This window comes from Ostrinia furnacalis, unplaced genomic scaffold, assembly GCF_004193835.3.
Source record: "Ostrinia furnacalis isolate ACB-3 unplaced genomic scaffold, ASM419383v2 OfSCF6417, whole genome shotgun sequence".
In the NCBI taxonomy this organism is placed as follows: domain Eukaryota; kingdom Metazoa; phylum Arthropoda; class Insecta; order Lepidoptera; family Crambidae; genus Ostrinia; species Ostrinia furnacalis.
The window spans coordinates 401478-420001 of record NW_021136656.1 but is presented as its reverse complement, the minus strand read 5'-3'; the positions used below and the strand labels follow the sequence as shown (position 1 = coordinate 420001).

The following is an 18524-nucleotide window of genomic DNA, read 5'->3' as shown; positions in this document are numbered from 1 at the left end:
TTGTTGATATTAATTAATGCCGTCTGGGACTCAATCGGTTAAGGAGTTAAAATCACAATTATTTATATAAAATTTTAGTACAAAATATACAATTGCAAGAATTTAGTACAAAATATTAAGTTTATATTTTTGTTTCAGATGAACCGAGCAATACAGGTGAAACCGGCGGACAGCGAAAACAGAGGAGGTAACTATATTTTATAAATTATAATGCTTCATGTTAGAATATAAAACCCCATTTTATAACGTTCTTAGTTTTGTAAGAGATAATTTCAAACATTTTAGTCGTCGTAGTATGTATTGTAAACTTCGGACTACGATGCTTGCCACGCCGTAGCGTCGTAGCGCCGTAGCAGCATCTGTACTACGAGTAACAGAAAGAAGCGTGAGGGCGTAGTAAACAAAAATTGAAGTACGATAGGTTTTATTTTGGCAAACAGAAATTAGCGTCATAATCAACGAATACACGTTATCGTATTGTTTTTTTTTTACATTATAAGATGAAAATTTTACACTAAATAATGAACATCAGTAGTTGGGGCACGGGTCGTTTTTGTACGTTGAATAGCTTGCTAAATTTACTTCATATTACATTTTAAGGATTATCTAATTATTACCGTTATAATAACACTTTTAATCGAAATAATCTTATTTAAGTATTTTTGTTTATTATTTTTATATTTACTTTCCTATCATCACTTGAGTTTTTTCCTTCTGTATAAAAGTTATAAAGCACAATAATCTTTACCAGCTCATTTATCTGTTAAGAAATAATCTGTAATATGAAATTATATCTTCGAGGACGCAAACATCAATCAACAATAGGTTTTGATTAGCCCCAAATCATAATGAATTCCATTACTGTTTGGGACTAACATTCAATATCATAATCAAACTATTCAGAGCCCGAAATGAGATAGATGGATTGAAATGTATAACGTTGCATGTTTGTGAAACTCTTAGACTAAGAGCTAGTGATCGCCAGACCTACGTCATTTTATAAAAGCTGAAAGTTTGTCAGCGTATGCTCCCAATATAGGATATAATGTTGGTGAATCATGAAGTTTGGGTCATCGTGGCTTTGGCAGCTACCCTAGAAAAACTGTCTGCTAAAAAAAGTAGTACCTGTACCCTAAAAAAAAGCTGTTTTTTATAAATCATATTTGGGAAATAATTATAAGTAGTTTCTCCATCAGCCAGACAGTTTTGACAGAACCAACTCCTTGCCAGACAGTTTTTTTAAGGTAGCTGCCAAAGCCATGATGACCCAAACTTCATGATTCACCAACATTCTATCCTATATTGGGAGCATACGCTGACAAACTTTCATTTTTTATTAAATGACGTAGGTCTGGCGTTCGCTAGCTTTTACTGTCTTAGTCTATCTGTTACTATCCAAAATAATTTTGTGGAAGATGAAAAGTTTGGTTTGTAGGGCTTGTGCTTTGTTCTAAGTCTGCCTGGCTAGCTACGTTTATCTTTCCTAAGGCTGAGTTGCACCACCTTATTTAAACTGTAACAATAACAATAACCGGTGCTTTTTGTATGGAGTTTGACAGTTTTTCGACGTTTGTTAAAGTTAAAGTAAGATGGTGCAACCCAGTTTTAGTCTTTTGCCGTAACAACAATGTTGCAGCGTTGTTCTGTTGTAACAGTTGGAGGTAAGATAGCCAGTTCGTCTGTAATTGAAGATTCCGGGTGAAGTTTGCTTCCACCTTCGGCTTAGTCGTTACTTTCCAACAGGAGACAGGAAGACTAAGTCTGGGTTGCACCTTCTCACTTTAACTTTGACAAACGTCAATAATCTGTCAAACTCCATACAAAAAACCGGTTAGTCGTTATAGTTACGGTCAAAGATAGGTGGTGCAACTCAGCCTAAGAGTTTCTTCGTTATGGGTAGTTAAAATGTAAAATAGAAAAAACTGTGAGTTCTTTCACTTCTAATGCTGTTTCACCAAACTTTTCTTTATTTTTATTCAGAACTAGCTTTCCGCCCGCGGCTTCGCCCGCCGAAAAAAGGGCTGTTTTTAGGGTTTTCCCGGAAATTATTCGAAATCTCCTTGCTGTAAAAACCATTCTAGGACTTCAACGAACATCAAAAAAAAGAAATGGTTAAATTCATTTTTATATTATAGATTATTGTTTTTATTAAACCTATTTTACAAAACAGCCAGTATTATTAGGATCGAAATGACCGATAGGCCGGACGGTTAGTAATTCAGTGTGGCCGGCCATCGTCAAACAACCCTCCCAGAGGAAATTACGCAAACTTAAACATGGAATAAGTTGGGTTGGTAGTGATTAAACTTGCCATTATAGGTTCCATTCAAATCATAGCTGGGGATAGTGATGAGACACTCGAGTAATTTACCGGTATTTTCAAATAACGGTTTTTAATGTAGTATAAAACATAGAGGTGGGATGTTCACTCATAATTTCACTTGTCGCCTGTTTTTGTGCAAAATTTGACAATTTTAAAAGACTATAATTTCAGTGACTAGCTATCACTTTTTTTAAACATGATTTTTAACCTAAAAGGCTGGCAGCATTTTAATTTTTATTAAACTGTCAAAATAACCCAAGGCTCTAATAACCTTCAAAAATAAATCAAGCGTTCATACCCTGCTTGACATGACAAATCGGTCGTCAATACATAATAGAGCAGCGCTCAATCAAAGCACACGGCATCATGAATTATTTATAAAGTATCGATATCAGTGACAAATCCATTAATTACTAGCAACACTATCGCATTTGATGAACTAAGTTTATTGCAGCGTATAAATAATTTATTTGCAGGTCGTATTATTGAATTTAATGTGACGAGGCTGTACGTAATTGGCAATTGTGATTAATATTTAGGGTATTAATGCGACCCTCCCGAATATAGTCTCTTCGAGGTGAGAAGGGGTTTTGACGGGGTTACGGAATGGGGACATTTGAAACCGGTGAATATTTATGGTGTTGGCAATTGATGACCTTGTTTGGAAACTGGATCATCTATGAGAGTTCAGTTTAAAGTAGATAATTTAGATTAGAATCTCGTAAATAAAGACATTTTCCATTAGTGGCTCTGGGCATAACCAAATTAATTAAATATAATTTTTAATAAAAAAAATAGGTTGTCTTTTTTTTATTCTAAGGTTGGGTTGCACCATCTTGCTTTAACTTTAACAAACGTCAAACATCTGTCAAACTCCATACAAAATACACTGGTTATCGTTATAGTTACTGTTAAAATTAGGTCATGCAACTCCGCCTAATAGTTTTAAATAATAGATTTACTACTCTAAGAAGGAAAATATTAATTTTTGTCACAAACTTCTTAAAAGTGTGAGATAGGCGTTTTTGAAATCTAAAAAGATCCCATTATTAATTGACCACTTATAAACACAAAAACCTTTTTAAAAGGCAATCAAAAATAGAACTACGTGTATCATATTGGAAATGCTTCGCTGAATAAAATACCAGCAAAAAATCTAACCACAGAAACTATCCCGACATACGCAGCGTTCCCGACATATTCCAGTTTGCATGTGGCATTAAATTATAACCCTATTGTTCTTAGTTTCGAGCTCGGATTCGGTCATTCTGACGTAAACAAAAGCGCTAGTGATGACCTGATAATCTATTTTAAGCGTCGAGTTTTGTGACAGATCTGTGCTTCGATAAATATGTGTTAAAATTTATCGGCATTAAATCAAATCTGTTTTTTGTGATGTGACTGATCTGTGAGCTTTGATAGAATCTGCTTTAAAGCTTATCGGTATCTGATCAAACCGGCTTTAATAAATGTTCTTATTGAGACGTATTCTGATATGCAAAAAGTTGAAAATCAAGATTTTTATTTGATATATTGGCATCTAAAGAAGTAAAGAGGTCAAATTGAGGCTTTCCATCACAAAAGTCTATGGCAACTCATTAAGATTTATTTATAGATTGATGACGATCTCAATCAGCATAAAAAATAAAAGTATGTTTAGTTAAAAAAATTGTTAAAAAAAATGTAATTTACAAATAATAATGATGAAGTTTTATCGATAATCATGTCCCATCACTAGAACGTGTCCATTGTTGTAAGAATTCGGTCACATGTCGCCATATTTAAGCCGCTATTATTTGGAGTAGACAATCAGTTTGGATGAGTAAACCCATCTATAAATACTCGTATTATATCGATTCTCTTAAAATTGTCTATACTCACTCGTACCTACATGGTATTTGGTACAATAACCTATTTAACGGTCTACTTCTTCAAATAGTTTCCATTATTGTAACACTAGCTTTCAGCCCAGAGCTTCGCCCTGGGTTTGCCCGGAAATTATTCAATATTTTATCACCCTAAAAACCATCCTTGGACTTCAACGAATATTTAAAAAAAATAAGAAATAGTTAACCTTGGACCAGGCGTTGTTGAGTTATGTGCTTACCAACACATTTTCCGATTCATTTTTATTTATTATTATAGATTATAGATTAAACACAGTATTGCCAGATAAATTATTCTATAGTATTGCTTTTTATTAAACTGTTTTATTTAAAGGCATTAAAACACGTTCTACTTATGAGAACAAAGAGGAAACGAGACCAAAACTTACACTCATTAGTGTATTATTATTTCCCCTTCCAGCGTTCATATCAACAATCGTTATTAAAGTCACAAACAGACGGACAAAGCCTCAGCAATTTCCCACGTTTAAATGGACATTTCCAAACAACCCCAACAAGGAGCAAGTCTAGTAAAATTAATTTTGGCGAATTTCAAACGAAGTAATATGCAAATCCCGATGCACGAACCGCATATCGCAAGATGCCCTTTACAACTTGACGAAATGTAAAGCTGTGCTCGTGTGCAAGCGGATTCACTAACACCCGTTTTCACAAACATTACTATGATGTCCCAGCGTGATCTAATCAGAAATGAGGAGATCTACAGGAGAACCAAAGTGACTGACATAGCTCGCAGAATTGCTAAAAATCAAGTGGCAGTGGGCGGGGCACATAGCTCGCAGAGACGATGGCCGTTGGGGCAGAAAAGTTCTCGAGGCGACAACGGACTGGAAGAGCGTGGGTAGGCCTCCTACTAGGTGGACCGACGATCTGTAAATTGTATATTTGTATTGAATAGGCTCCGACACTATTGGACTCATTTGAAAATGGTTTCACCATTAGAATCCACATTTATTTCTGATGAGCATGGGCATTTTTTTATCATAATTTTTAAATACCTATATCTAACCGTGCGAAATAGAAGCTGGCCGCTAGTTTTCAATAATTAATTAGAGTATCAATATTCTTACTAATTAGTCTACAGTCTTCATTATTAATCTCTCTAACGAAGGATCATGATATTAGATGGTATCAATCTTTAACAAGATGAAGCTATTTGTAAAGGTTTACACTCTATTTATAAGTCCGCTATTCACGAACTAAATTGGTTATTCATTAATGATAAAATTTTACGCTACATTTACGCCAAGCGATTTTAATAGACAGTTAACAAAAACATACAATTTACTTATTCAATAACTGGCGGCCGCCCGCGACTTCGTACGCGTGGATCCCGTTTCACCCCCTTAGGGGTGGAGTTTCGTAAAATCCTTTCTTAGCGGATGCCTACGTCATAACATCTACCTGCATGCCAAATTTCAGCCCGATCCGTCGAGTGGTTTGGGCTGTGCGTTGATAGATCACTATGTCAGTCAGTCAGTCACCTTTGAGTTATATAATTTAGATTTAGAAGATAAATACTTTTTATCCCATGAAATACATTATTTACATTAATTTTCAATTAATCTCCTCTAGTCAAGCCTCAACTTTACGTGCGAGTGAGACAGATGTTTCGGGTGTAGTTTCTGCATACGTATGCAAGTAAGATGGAGTATTTCAGGATACTTGTGAATAGGATGCGGTCGTCAGAGGAAGTTGGAAGCGATGGGTATAAAGGTTCACGTATACTGGACAGCATATTAGGCTATTTATTTTGTTGCAAAATTGCATTTACATACATAAGGTTTTGTAATTTAATAAGGTTTTATTTGTTGTCTAGATAATAGTTGTTATAATTGACGCTAATATTTTTAGATTACATTAAACTGCAAGCAAACTTATGTATTCAATACGTGGTATCTAGTGGAATTCAGCAATTAACTGAAATAATGGCTATTTTGGTGTCGGATGAGATGATCAAAGAGTTGCTAATGATACGGTAAATGTTTCATACGTAATAGTGTGTTATACAATACCCACAGTATATTCTGTGAGTATAAAAACTCATAGTACTTTTAATTACAATAGGTAGGTACTAACCTAAGCCAACAATACGTACTGATTCAATCTTTCACACTCTACATGTCTATGTCACTGTCGACAGTTAATTAAAAAAATTAAAAAAACATCCTAAAATTAAATTTTCAGCACCTTAATACATGTACAACGTCCATTAACATTAAGCTGTATTTTCACCGCTCCCACTTTTGCGCTTATAAAAGTCGCGACGGGAATTTATTGGTCGTACGTGACCGGACTGTCTCCGACAAGCATGCCTGTTAAATAGTTTTAGTGCTAACTGGATAATAAAACAATATTTTTCCCACTTAGAGTTTCATCAGCCAGTTAAAACGTCAAAAAGATTTATTGCTGTGCACGTGGGTTGTTAATGAAACGGTTTATTGCAATTTAATGATGGATAACATTGCAACATTGTATTTAGTTAAATAGAAAAGGTTTTGACATCTTTACGTTGTGCTATAAATAAGATAGATACAGATATTATGCAAATAATGGCTGGCTTTTATTTCAATCTAAAATAAATGCCTTGAAATTTTTTTTCAACTGTATTATCAATTACCTAAACTTTTAACTTTGCACCACTTATACGAGTAGATACCGGATAAGTAGTCGTAATGGGTAATTATCATACATGTAAATAGAAAATGACATACCTGTCTATACTTATAAACTGTGTAACCCTATTAAAAACAAAATGGAATAGAATACATTTTATTTGACACAGGACAAAAACGACATCTTTATCTTGTATTATTTGCCGTCTCTACTTTTAACGTGAATCAAACCTCTACCTTTCACCCTAATGATGGGCGTTCCGGTAAAAATTAAACAAAATTTTCCACTTTATACTTCAAATTAAATTTTAATAAACGCCGCGTGACGTTTTTTGCTTCACTACACGCCCGACCCGTCATCAGCTAACCGTGTTTATTAAATAGCTTCCAGCAATTAACATCTGGTGCACGTAGCCCCCCCTCCCACCCCATTATTACCCAGCTAAATAGTTATTTAAATTCAGCAAAGGCTGATCTTAATGACTATAGTTAGGATTGGGAGCGAGTGATTTTGAATTTTCTTCAAGATTCTCTTTTAGGACTCGAGTTTCCTCTTTAATGTTTCACTTTAGTTCAGGGTATTAGGGATACGTGAGTTTAATCTTGTTGGTTCAAGCTCTTTTGTATTGGATTGGGACTGAATCAGTTTGAGAGTTCTCGGGATTTTTCCGACGTGAATTTTAAGGGATTATTGTTCAGATATACCTTAAGATGGACTATCTTGTATAGTTATAATGTAATAATATTATGTAATGCTAATTCATAACTAAAGTCGCAAAAATATATACTTACCTACTTGAAAAAAGAAGAAAACATACAGTACCTACTTAATATTATGTTAACATTAATTGGTTATCGATTGATACTTTAATTTGACTTCTGAAAAAACATAATTTATTTGCGCTCTCATATATCAAAGGCCCATCAATCAAACGTTAATCACTTTGAAGTATCACAAGGTAAATTATAAACCAAAAAAATACGCAATGAAACGATTTATTTTATTGGTATTGCCGATATAATTGGCCTTATCAATTTTCCCTTAGAGGTGCTTCTGCGCTGAGAACCCTTGGTCTGTAATGAAACGGTAAAAATTCAAGCATTATACAATGTTTAAAACAGTGAGTAAGTGTATCTTCTTCCTGTACGCATACAGGTTGTTCGCATTTCATTATTTCATACAATTTCCTGCTACTTTTACGATATCGTCGGTCCACCGTGTGGGTGGACGTCCCACGCTGCGTTTTCCGCGGCCTCCACTCTATAACCTTGCTGCCCCATGAGCCGTCAGTTCTGCGTACTATGTGCCCTGCCCATTTCCACTTCAGTTTGCTAATCCGTCGGGCTATTTCAGCGACTTTAGTTCGTTTACGGACGCAGGCCGCTACCAACCGGGCAACATGGAAAGCATTGGGGGAGGCCTATATTCAGTAGTGGACGTCCTATTGCTGAGATGATGATGATGATGATACATATTTTTTCTTAAGCGGACTAAGCAACGCACGCGGATCGTGTATCGGCTGCGGGCACACAATACGAAATCTTTGTTCTGCTTGCCATCCGCATGCGTGCCGAAATCCGCATTACAGGAAAAAGGCATTAAGACAGTGGCGGATTTACCAATAGGCCAAGTAGGCCAGTGCCTAGGGCGGCAGATTTAGAGGGGCGGCAAATTTAGCAAATTTTTTTACAGGAAAAAAAATAAATAATTATACGTATACTTACACAATCCATATATAAATAAACGACTAATAAACGCACTGTAATATATACGAGGGCGGCACTGAAAATTTCGGGAATCAAGGAAGTGAAACAACANTAAAATGGTTGTGGGAGATGGGGCACTGTGAATTAAGCAAAAGAGTTTTAGTAAATCCGTTTCATTAATGGTCAACAACAAGGATTGACCTATCTTTCGCAGTTATTAAATAATCTCTGGGTGTTGCTTAAGATAGTAATTCATGCTTCCAAAATCTTAGAAATTCGCACGAAAATGTAAAATGGCTCTTAATATTAAAAGTTAAAATTTTGGAAGCAGTGTATTAAAAATCGGGGAAATATTCGGAGTCTTGAACTAGGCAGTAAGTAGGTAGGTACAACAGTTTTTTATTTTTGCAGGACGAGCATGGACAGTCGATGCTGCACTTCGCAGCTGCAAGAACGCATACCAGGAACGCCTTATTCCAACTTCTCCAAGAATCGGACGTCAGTTTGGGCTACAGGGACGAGTTGTACCGAACAGCAAGAGACGTGTCTATTCAGGCTAATGTGCCAGAAAACACGGCTGAGATAGATAGGTGGGTCGTCCACTTGGCCGCCAGGGGTAAGTCGAGAGCTTGTGACAACCCTTACTAAATTTAAGTCCTAACTAGATTTCATAAAAACTAATGGGCAAGTGCAGGCACCGTCGATTTCAGAGTGGGGGGATGCTCCCTCAAATATATCTTTCGACTGAAAATAATCATCGTTTTCTTCGCATAAATAAATAATAAGTGTTTCTTGAGAAATACAAATCGATAACATAGTACATATTCAACTTCAGGCGTTTCAGTAATTTTTCATAGACACCTGACGGTCTCTCAGCCAGTACAAAGAAAAAGTACCTATTAAACATTCAGACCCTACTCTATTTTATAACTACTTTTTTTCAGGGAACAAAGAGAAAATAATGGAGCTTTTATTGGAAGGATACGACCACATTTTGGATGTAGTGGACGAGGAAGGGATGCCAATAATGGAAGTAATCACTCAACGGCGTGACACTGAAATGGGAAGTCTGCTTGCTTCGATACCTACCTTCGAGGTAAATGTTTTTATACTTACATAAAACAAAGTGGTGTTAGCTCAACGTCATCATCATCTCAGCCGTAGTTAGTTACACCATTTATAACTCAAGAACGGCTTGATAGATTTTGATAAAATTTGGTATACTACTTTTTACCCAACAACTGCTCAAAAAATAAGGGTGATGTTTTTATTGTATCTAATAAACTGCGGGTAGCCCACGACGCAGTACCATCTCAATGGCAACAATCATTGTCTATTAGGCGATACGAATTTCGCCGAACCATTTGCTGCCTCAGTGGTCAATGCCTTCACCTGCCTTGTACAATATTATTTTATTCGCCGTTGTTTATTATCTCAAGGAATCACGGGAGTCCCTTCACGGAGCGATCAGACGAGGCGACCTGTCGGCTGTCGAGGAACTGCTCTCGGCTGAGGGTGGCAGGACCCTCGCTAGGGGACAGAACACCTTCGGCAGAACAGCAATGCACATAGCCGTGCTGGCGCAGCACGAGGATATCGTGGCTTACTTGGCGCAATCCTTCCCAGAATTGCTGAGGATAGGGGACAATGTGAGTCTTTGCTTTAATACTAATGAAGAGTCTTATATAGTTTTAGGGAAATAAGCCATAAAGCCAGGGAAATAAGCAATATTAGATACGAGTTTTTTATTAGTTTTGATATCCACTTTATCTTTAAAAGCAACCATTTACACGCCGGTAACGTGATGGTGAAGTTCGGTAATCAGTACCAAATCAGTTACAAAGCACACTGGTAATGCGTGGTAGGGCGTGGCTCGAGGGTGTCATTAATGCTGTTTGGGCGTGATTGATAATGGCGTGGGTGTAAGCGATTATAATTATAGGCCCAAAAATACATCGAAAATTACTTAGAATTTCCAAATTAGAATACAGTGGATCCTATATTCAGAAAAGTTAAAACGCCGCAACTAAATACTGAAAAACTTTGTTATCAATAGTCATAATTTCAGGTCACCTTATAAAAATTATTTATGAATGGAATTGGGTTCAATTAGGTTACGAAACGTGACGAAACTCAACCAACATTTTCTTAATTCCAGTTGGAACGCACACCACTACATTACGCGATGGGAGTAGAGAAGATAGAGTCACTGAGCAGAGTACTAATACGGGCAGGGGCCAAGCGTGTCCTGAAAGACCTGAAGGGGCGTCAGCCCACGTACTACTTTATGAACAAATCCGACATACTACGGCTCAAGGAAGAGGAGGAAGCTTACTGAAAGAAATGATAAGATCGACATCTCTATGCAGCCATAGTGTAACAATTCAGCACCCTTAGAAAACAAAAAAAAATCAGAAATTTTGCTCTGGATGAATGGATAGCGATGAATGACTAGAAAACGCTTTTTACGCACTTATTGCAATATAATTTTATTTTGGTGTAAAATTGAAACTTTAGATCTCGTGTGCCGAATGTTTAAACGTAGTATTTGTGAATTTTCTAACGTATTATTCGACTTTATACTTGACGGGACCCTGTTAAAGAAAATTTATTCTAGATTTAGAAATAAAAAATCAGTTAAAGTTAAAACAGTCTGTTTTATTTTGTCTAAACACGTTCATATCCTAATAACAACCGTGATAATAATAAATTGAACTACAACAAAACGTTAATCTAAAAATGAAAATTTAATCTAAAATACACGTAACTGCCGAGAAATAACAGCGATATCATACAACATGGTAGGAATTTAAACATAAAAAATATACGTAGGTATTACCGAAATTGAAAAATTATGGATTTGTATAAGTTTGTCCCCATAGACGTTGGAGAATCTTCTAAAACGTCAAGTGGGAGACTGCCATGGGATTGGGTTTATGTACATCTGTGACACCGATCCCCGCATACCTGGTACCAACGAAATAAAAGGCATCAGAAAAAAATCGGATGTATAAGTACATCAACGTAAATAAAACTTAGCATTAAAGATTATATCGCGTTGCCTATAAAATATCTGCATTGAACATAATTATCAGACACGACAAGCGTCATGCAATGCAATTAAAATATTTTAAACCTCAGTTAGTGCTACGATTTATCACAGATTTATTTCCATGATATCCGAAGCTATAATTAGATCCTATCTAATGGGTTTTATGAAAAGTAACGCTTCATTGTTAGTCCTGTATAGGGTTGCCAGGCGTCCGGCTTTAGCCGGACATGTTTGGCTTTTTAGGGACTTGTCCGGCCAAATATTGCCTTGTCCGGCCTGTCCGGCTTTTGTTAGGCTTTTTATTTGGTTGCCGCGCCAGGCGAAAGTCGAGCCACAGAGTCATATGAAGCGCACGCATCAGGATGTTGGTTAGCAACCGATGCTGAAAGTACTCACTAGCTGACACTTATTGCACACATCATGTCCGGCTTTTAGGGTAAAATGTCCGGCCAAATCAAGCACAAAGTCCGGCTTTTGTGATTTTGGACCTGGCAACCCTAGTCCTGTATGGAATTTGTACTTTATTCTATGGGTTAGGTCCAAAAGTAGAACAGTCACGATAGCCGAACGGTGAAGGGGTCTACGTGGTCCACTGACCACCACCGTGATCCGAAGAATGCGGCGCGGGTTCGAACCCCGCCGCCGCGCGCCGCTCGGCTAAATATTGTGGTGTGAACCCACTTGTAACACAAGCATAGTATTTACCACGAGGACGCAGCCAGACACGGTACGCGCGCTGGCCCTACGTCCACCACTGCACCGCTCCTCCTCAACTGCTAAAGACTCCTGTCTCTCATACAAAGTTCTCATAAAGAACTTACTGAGCTCGCCCTGGTTGAGGGGCACGGGCAGCGGCTTGTTCTTGCTAGTCCGCAGCCAGTCGCGGTACGCGCGCTCGCCCTTCGACCGACGGCGCTCTTCCTCGATCGCCTGTCGCGCCGCTCGGCGCTCTTCGCGGGTCTTCATCGCTATGGATAAACAAATATTTCATTAATACAATCCAAAGGTTTTCACTGAATGTTAGTAGGAGATTTTGCAAACGAGAAATAACTTGCCCGACGATTAATAGAGACTTAGGTAGGACTAGCGGCCGCCCGCGACTTCGTACGCGTGGATCCCGTTTTACCCCCTTCATCTATCTTACGCGGTTTAGATTTTTTCATACAAATGTCTTTCCCGCTAATTCCCGATCCCGTGGGAATTTCGGGAATTCCTTGTTGTAACTAATCTTTAAGTTTACAAAGGTACCTACATGCCAAATTTCAAGCGTCTGACTTAAGTGGTTTAGACTTTTCATACAAAAGGATTTTCCCGCTAATTCCTGTTCCCGTCGGAATTCCTAAGTATACTATAACCTGCCCAGGAGTATGAAGAATAATTGTACCAAGTTTCGTTAAAATCCGTCGAGTAGTTTTTGTTTCTATAGAGGAACATACAGACGGACAGACAGACAGACAGACAAAAAATTTACTGATTGCATTTTTGACATCAGTATCGATCACTAATCACCCCCTGATAGTTATTTTGCAAATATCTTTCATGTACAGAATTGACCTCTCTACAGATTTATTATAAGTATAGATAATAGGAAGACTAGACCTACTCACATTTTATCTCCTCCTCCTTCTTCCTGATCCAGTCGTTGAGCTTCTCTTCCTTCTCCCTCTCGCGTTTAGCTCGCTCTCGCTCCAGCCGCTCGTTGTCCCGGTACTGGCGCATGATCTCGTCGGCGCGCCGGCGCTCCATCTGCGCGCGCTTGCGCTCCATCCAGCGCCGGAAAGATTCTTCGCGCTGCTGCTGTGACGTCACCGGTGCCGTTTGCTGCTTCATCTTCTCCTGTCGTAGCTTGTCTTTTTTCTGAGCACACAGATTGAGAATAAGATTTAGTGAAATTACACGAGAGATAAATTATTAAATAAATTATGACACTTGAAACTGTCCTACTCACCTCTTGTTCTTTCCGCGCTAACCACTGCTTGAAAGCGTCCTGCTTCTTTTTCTCATTTCGCTCGCGCTCCTCCTTAGCCGTCGTGGTGGTAGAGATCGATGCAACCGATAACCTGAACGTGTCAGCTCCGTCCTCGCGATAAGTACGACTGTAGCGAGGAGTCTCCTCTTCCGCATTATGATCGTTATTAATTTTGATGTTTTCTGTCAAACGGCACGACTTCCTTTTGACGCTACCCGATGAATCGCTATCGCGTCCGCTCAGAAACGGAGTAGAATTGCTCCGGTAGCTACTGTGTGGGTGTGGTGTCACGTCATCGATGCAAGAATCTGTCTGCAGTGACGTCACCGAATGTGTCGCCTCGACTGTCTCAATGTAAATCGCCGGATTGATGTACCTGGTCTTGCTCTTCCTGGAGCCCAAGGACTCTGAATCACTATGATACTGAACATTTTCGCCTGCTCCGTCAAATACATGATTAGAATTTTTAGTCAGCAAATCCCATTCGGGCTTGTTCCGTGCGCTATCTCCAAAGTTTCCCCTGTCGAAGTGGCTCGCCATTTCTTTAAAATATTTCCATAACTAAGTAAAAGCAACCAAACAAATTCTCAGCTATATACGCTACAATATCAATGCTAAAATAAATGTAAAAAATATATGAGTGAAAGCTTAACGGCTGTCAAATTATCTTACTCAAAGAATGTCATGTCAATTTCGTTACGATTTCGAACAATTTTCTTTGCGGCCAGTTAGATTTTATCGTAGCCAAAAACACGCCAAATATGTCTTTCATGACGTCACAGAGGCACGACTCTAGGGGGGCAAACCGGGGCGCCTATCCCGAGCGGCAGTTTATGGCCAAATGGAACGAACCCGGCGCCAAATGGAACCAACCCGGCGCGCTCTGTGAAAATGGGCCACAATAAAATAATTTATGGCCCGAAAATTCGTAGATGACCCTAACGCATGAAGTCGTTTACAATGTCGCTTACAGTATCTCACAAATCGTAAAGATTTCCTGTATGAATTCCACATACACGAATGTAATGTAATAGTACATACTGGATAGCAGTGGTGCTGGAGGCGTATTTTTGTTACAAATTCGTCGTTACAAAAATACGCCTATAGCACCAGCAGCACTATACGAAAAGATTGTAACCTTTTAAAACAAGCATCGATCGCCAATTTAGATGCCTACTTTTCTGAATCTTCAGTAGGTACATAAAAAGACAAAGTTCTCCCTTTAAGTAGAAAGTTTTGAACAGTGAAATAAAAGACATAAATTACACATTCATAAAAATGTATTTTAACGTTATTGACATAGGGTACATATTTAAATAAATGTTGACTAACAGCCAATCAATATCACTTTTAAAGTAGATGGGAATCGTCAACCTCGATCTTTACAGGCACTTTATAACTGAAATTTTCTAGAAATAAANGAAATAAATTAGGTCCATTCATTAATCTTAAAGGGAACTGCATTAAGTATCTAATAAGAATATGCCAATATAGTATGCCCTTAAATTAAGATCTAATTATGAGAAGTTTTGGAATCACTGTCATAGAAAAAAAATGTAGTGTTATAGCAAGTTGACCTAGCACTAGTCGCATTCTGATCAGATAAAAGAAGTTCATTCGTCAACACAAAACAAAGTTAAGACCTGTGGTAACCACAAATTGGCTGACCATGTACAAATTTTAATCCTAACAGTCAGTCTCATGATATCGTTAATATGTTGTCATCCTATCACCTTGCTATAAGCACTACATGACAAAATGTTCCATTCTTATTCACCAGATGAAGTAAAGGCCTACTGGGTAAAGCTTCTTATTTACAAATTTAAAGGCGTAAGGCATTGATAAAATTAAATTTACTTAAATGTTTCTCCATTAGAAAACTGCACTGGCAAATACTGAGACTGAGGTATAGCACTCAGCAGAGCTACCCACGAGAGGGTTACTTACAAATTTTATTGATTTTTATCAAGAAAACATGTCACTGCCTAATAGCCTATAGTAGCCTAATGCCCGTTTTCACCTTCAATCCCTAACTTTTAAGTGATGCCTATAGTAAAACACATAATATGATTTTTTTTTCCATAGGGCTCACTAAAAATTAGGAATTGATGGTAAAAACGGGCATAAATGCCACAAAAAGGAGAGAAGTAAAGCTTGTGCGTCCTTTTTTTATCGACGGTCGCGCTAGGTCAACTCTTGTTTAGGCATGAACTGGAAGTATGAAAAACGATTCACTATTCAAAGCTGAATTTAAAGAAGCAGAATAATTAGAATAAGTAAATTTTTGGTGCCCTATCATTCACAAAAAATGTTACATAGCGCGTGTCGTGTCGTCTGTGAAACAGAACTGCTCCGACCGGTTCCAGTACTTTGTGTCCATGAGCGATGTTTTATGTGTAAGATCAAGTAGGCAATTGTAAATTTTTTATGAAGCTTTACTTCTGTACCGTTTATTTTGTGGCACACCCTTGAGACAAGCTGATAGAGAATACAGGCCAATTAGATTATTTCTTATTGGAGAATAAGAGGTATGTGATAAGTGATGATGTTGAATTGAAACATCAGACAATAACTATAGTCAAGATATTTAGCACCTAAGTACAATTTGAGTTACAAAATCCAATGCAAAAGTCGAAAGTAAAAAAACAGCTAGCTATCTCATTTAGTGAATAAAAATGGAACGCGATAGCATCAATTACTCTTAAGTCCACGAGGAATTATTCTTACAACTGCATGTGACTAAAATACTAATTGCGATAGAGGAGGCCTAGTATAGTGATTCGGCGTTAGACGAACGCGGCTTCTTGATCTTCTCGAGGTTTTTGATGACAATGTCGTGAAGTGAGCAGTAGCGGTTGCGGATCTCGCACATCACCAGCCATAGTGAAAGATACTCTTTTTCGTCCAATTCCTAGAAAAACATTTTAATCTTGTAAAAATTGATGAATTAATATCTTAACATAAGAGTCAATAGTAAGTAAATGTTTAATCTGAATGTCCCTACAGGATAATATAGCCAGACCCCACAATTTGTTATTCAACTGGTTAAAATTCTGGCACTATGCAAAAAAGTATGTAATTACAGATGTAAGATTATTTTATTACATCATTTAGGACTTGATGATTGTGATTTATATTTTGATGGTTTGGATCTTTATTTAAAAAATAAAATACTTACTCTGACTGCTCTCCTGTAATCGTCAATATGTGGGTATTTGGCAACCTTCGACAAAATCTTTGCTCTTGAAATAAAATATCTTGAGATTTGGTCAAAAAATGCAGCCGCCTCTGACTCCACCGACTGAATCTCTGCGAGTGTGTCCTCTTGTATTGATACACCAAAGTTGTTTCCGTCTTCAATTTTGGGAATCATGAAGGAGATCCACATTTTCAGCTGCAAAATTTGAAAAAGCAATAATGTTAGTGAGGGTCAATAAATTCTGGACTTCCCTCTTCAATAGTTGAAAACATGGCAGTCTCCTTTTCATTGTTAAATAGTAGTATTTTGTGGCCCATAGCACCAAAATGGCTTTATAATCCCTATAAAATTGATTGAGCACCATTATAACAAACTATAACCCTAAAATAGTAAACAAATCGTAATGCTGAACACCACACCAATAGCAAAAGGGAACTGGATAGGATTTTAGCAAGATATCTTAGATTGCAAAGTAATGAGATACAAAATCTCCAATGGTATATTTATCCTAATATATTTAGATTTAACAGTTGATCAGTCTATTAGAGAGGACACCACATTTCTTGAAACAAAAATCATGTACTAACTAGATTAGAATCTTCAACAAGTTCTCTGATGTGAGGCTTGACAAGATGTATGAGGTCACTGAGTGGTTTGTTGCACGGAACTGTGCCGTTGGGCAGGGAGTACACCCGTGTGCCTTCTACAGTAGTGTTGCTGGACACTTCGGAGGAGTCCACTCGTGGGCGCTTAGCATTTGGTTCATTAGCTGAAGAAGCAGGAGGCGGAACTGGAATGTTTAAATCCTGAAAACAGAGGTTTGTTTCTCATTCTCATAAATATAAACATTAATATCAAGTATATGAACAACACAATTATGATTATTGTTAAAGTAATCTTTAGTAAGTAGGTACCTGATGCACATCAGCCAAGTCGCGGCTTTGGAAATTTGATTTCTCTAGTAATTCATTCAATTTCACTATTTTTTCTGGAAATCCTTTGATTATTAAATGTTCAGCCTTCTGCTTCAGAGAGTCTTTGTATTCTTGGACCTGAAATAATGCACATGCAACAATTATGGTGAAATAATATCTGAATCATTATCGGAAACCATTATCCCCATGGCCGCTATTGAGGTTATGTTGACCATGGCCAAATTATATTGTTGCCGAGTCAATAATAGGCATGTTTATCCCATAGAACAATCAAAAATTTTATGAAACATGAAACACTAGACTATTAAATACTAATTCATTGTAATACAACAGAAAAATCTAAGGTCAAGCACACTAATCATCATACGTTACATACTACGTCAAACAAAGTAAAAATTGTAAGTAGGTAGAAGAATAATACACACTTTTACCTTTAACGCAACGTCTGTCATTGTTTTAGAGATTAATTACTATACTTTAATTATTATAAACCGAATTAATTGATTTCTGGAGAAATGACAAACGTTTCACATAAATTCGCGACTCCCAACAGTCCCAACAACTCGTGTGCGAATGAGTGAATGAACATCAATGGAACGGTTATGTGAATGAACGAATGTCATTAAAACGAATGAGTCGTAGATTGAGAAAGAAATGTGTAATCGAAAAAAACGCGTTCCTTTATCATTTTCGTAAGTAAAATCTAATTCAAACAAAATAATTTACCTTAACCAACGTCTCCTCTAAACTGGAGTCAGATGCCATTTTAAGAATAATTTATTTCATTAGCCCCGTTTTCCGTCGTATTTTGACAACA

The 18524-nt window shown here is 37.4% G+C and overlaps 3 protein-coding genes across 8 annotated transcripts in view; 1 reads left to right on the top strand and 2 right to left on the bottom strand.

Annotated features, from left to right (window-relative positions):
* LOC114362343 (ankyrin repeat-containing protein At5g02620) overlaps positions 1-11049 on the top strand; it is a 34449-nt gene extending 23400 nt beyond the window's left edge. For 3 of the 4 annotated variants that reach the window (XM_028317701.1, XM_028317702.1, XM_028317703.1), the window contains 4 exons: positions 8964-9168; positions 9497-9648; positions 9992-10201; positions 10711-11049. In XM_028317701.1, coding sequence (XP_028173502.1) covers positions 8964-9168; positions 9497-9648; positions 9992-10201; positions 10711-10890 — 747 coding nt within the window. In that variant the 3' untranslated portion in view covers positions 10891-11049. Of the gene's footprint in view, positions 1-8963; positions 9169-9496; positions 9649-9991; positions 10202-10710 lie in introns of those variants that run through there. The other variant, XR_003656668.1, reaches the window with a different exon arrangement.
* Positions 11050-11253: 204 nt separating this feature from the next.
* On the bottom strand, positions 11254-14235 carry LOC114362344 (vicilin-like seed storage protein At2g18540). Its single transcript, XM_028317704.1, has 4 exons — positions 13553-14235; positions 13212-13461; positions 12426-12572; positions 11254-11519 (listed from the first exon to the last, which is right to left on the bottom strand). The coding sequence occupies exons 1-4, from the start codon at positions 14111-14113 to the stop codon at positions 11458-11460; spliced, it is 1020 nt and encodes a 339-aa protein (XP_028173505.1). The 5' UTR covers positions 14114-14235; the 3' UTR covers positions 11254-11457.
* Positions 14236-14899: 664 nt separating this feature from the next.
* On the bottom strand, positions 14900-18487 carry REG (proteasome regulator gamma). 3 transcript variants are annotated; one of them, XM_028317713.1, is made up of 5 exons: positions 18434-18487; positions 17687-17824; positions 17360-17578; positions 16752-16967; positions 14900-16484 (listed from the first exon to the last, which is right to left on the bottom strand). In XM_028317713.1, exons 1-5 carry the CDS (start codon positions 18470-18472, stop codon positions 16341-16343), a joined length of 756 nt encoding a protein of 251 aa, XP_028173514.1. In that variant the 5' UTR covers positions 18473-18487; the 3' UTR covers positions 14900-16340. The 3 variants fall into 3 exon arrangements, with proteins under 3 accessions (XP_028173514.1, XP_028173515.1, XP_028173517.1); XM_028317714.1 differs by lacking the exon at positions 18434-18487 and adding an exon at positions 18133-18265; XM_028317716.1 differs by lacking the exon at positions 18434-18487 and adding an exon at positions 18139-18265.
* Between the last annotated feature and the right edge of the window lie 37 nt (positions 18488-18524).

Excerpts from the sequence above, each read along its gene's own strand:
- LOC114362344 (XM_028317704.1), bottom strand. The coding sequence starts at position 14,113 with ATGGCGAGCCACTTCGACAGGGGAAACTTTGGAGATAGCGCACGGAAC. Across the intron at positions 13,462-13,552 it reads TAGCGCGGAAAGAACAAGAG|AAAAAAGACAAGCTACGACA; the intron begins GTGAGTAGGACA and ends CTGTGTGCTCAG. Across the intron at positions 11,520-12,425 it reads CCTCAACCAGGGCGAGCTCA|GTATGCGGGGATCGGTGTCA; the intron begins GTAAGTTCTTTA and ends CGTTGGTACCAG.
- REG (XM_028317713.1), bottom strand. The coding sequence starts at position 18,472 with ATGGCATCTGACTCCAGTTTAGAGGAGACGTTGGTTAAG. Across the intron at positions 17,579-17,686 it reads ACTTGGCTGATGTGCATCAG|GATTTAAACATTCCAGTTCC; the intron begins GTACCTACTTAC and ends CTCTGTTTTCAG. Across the intron at positions 16,485-16,751 it reads ATTACAGGAGAGCAGTCAGA|GAATTGGACGAAAAAGAGTA; the intron begins GTAAGTATTTTA and ends ATGTTTTTCTAG.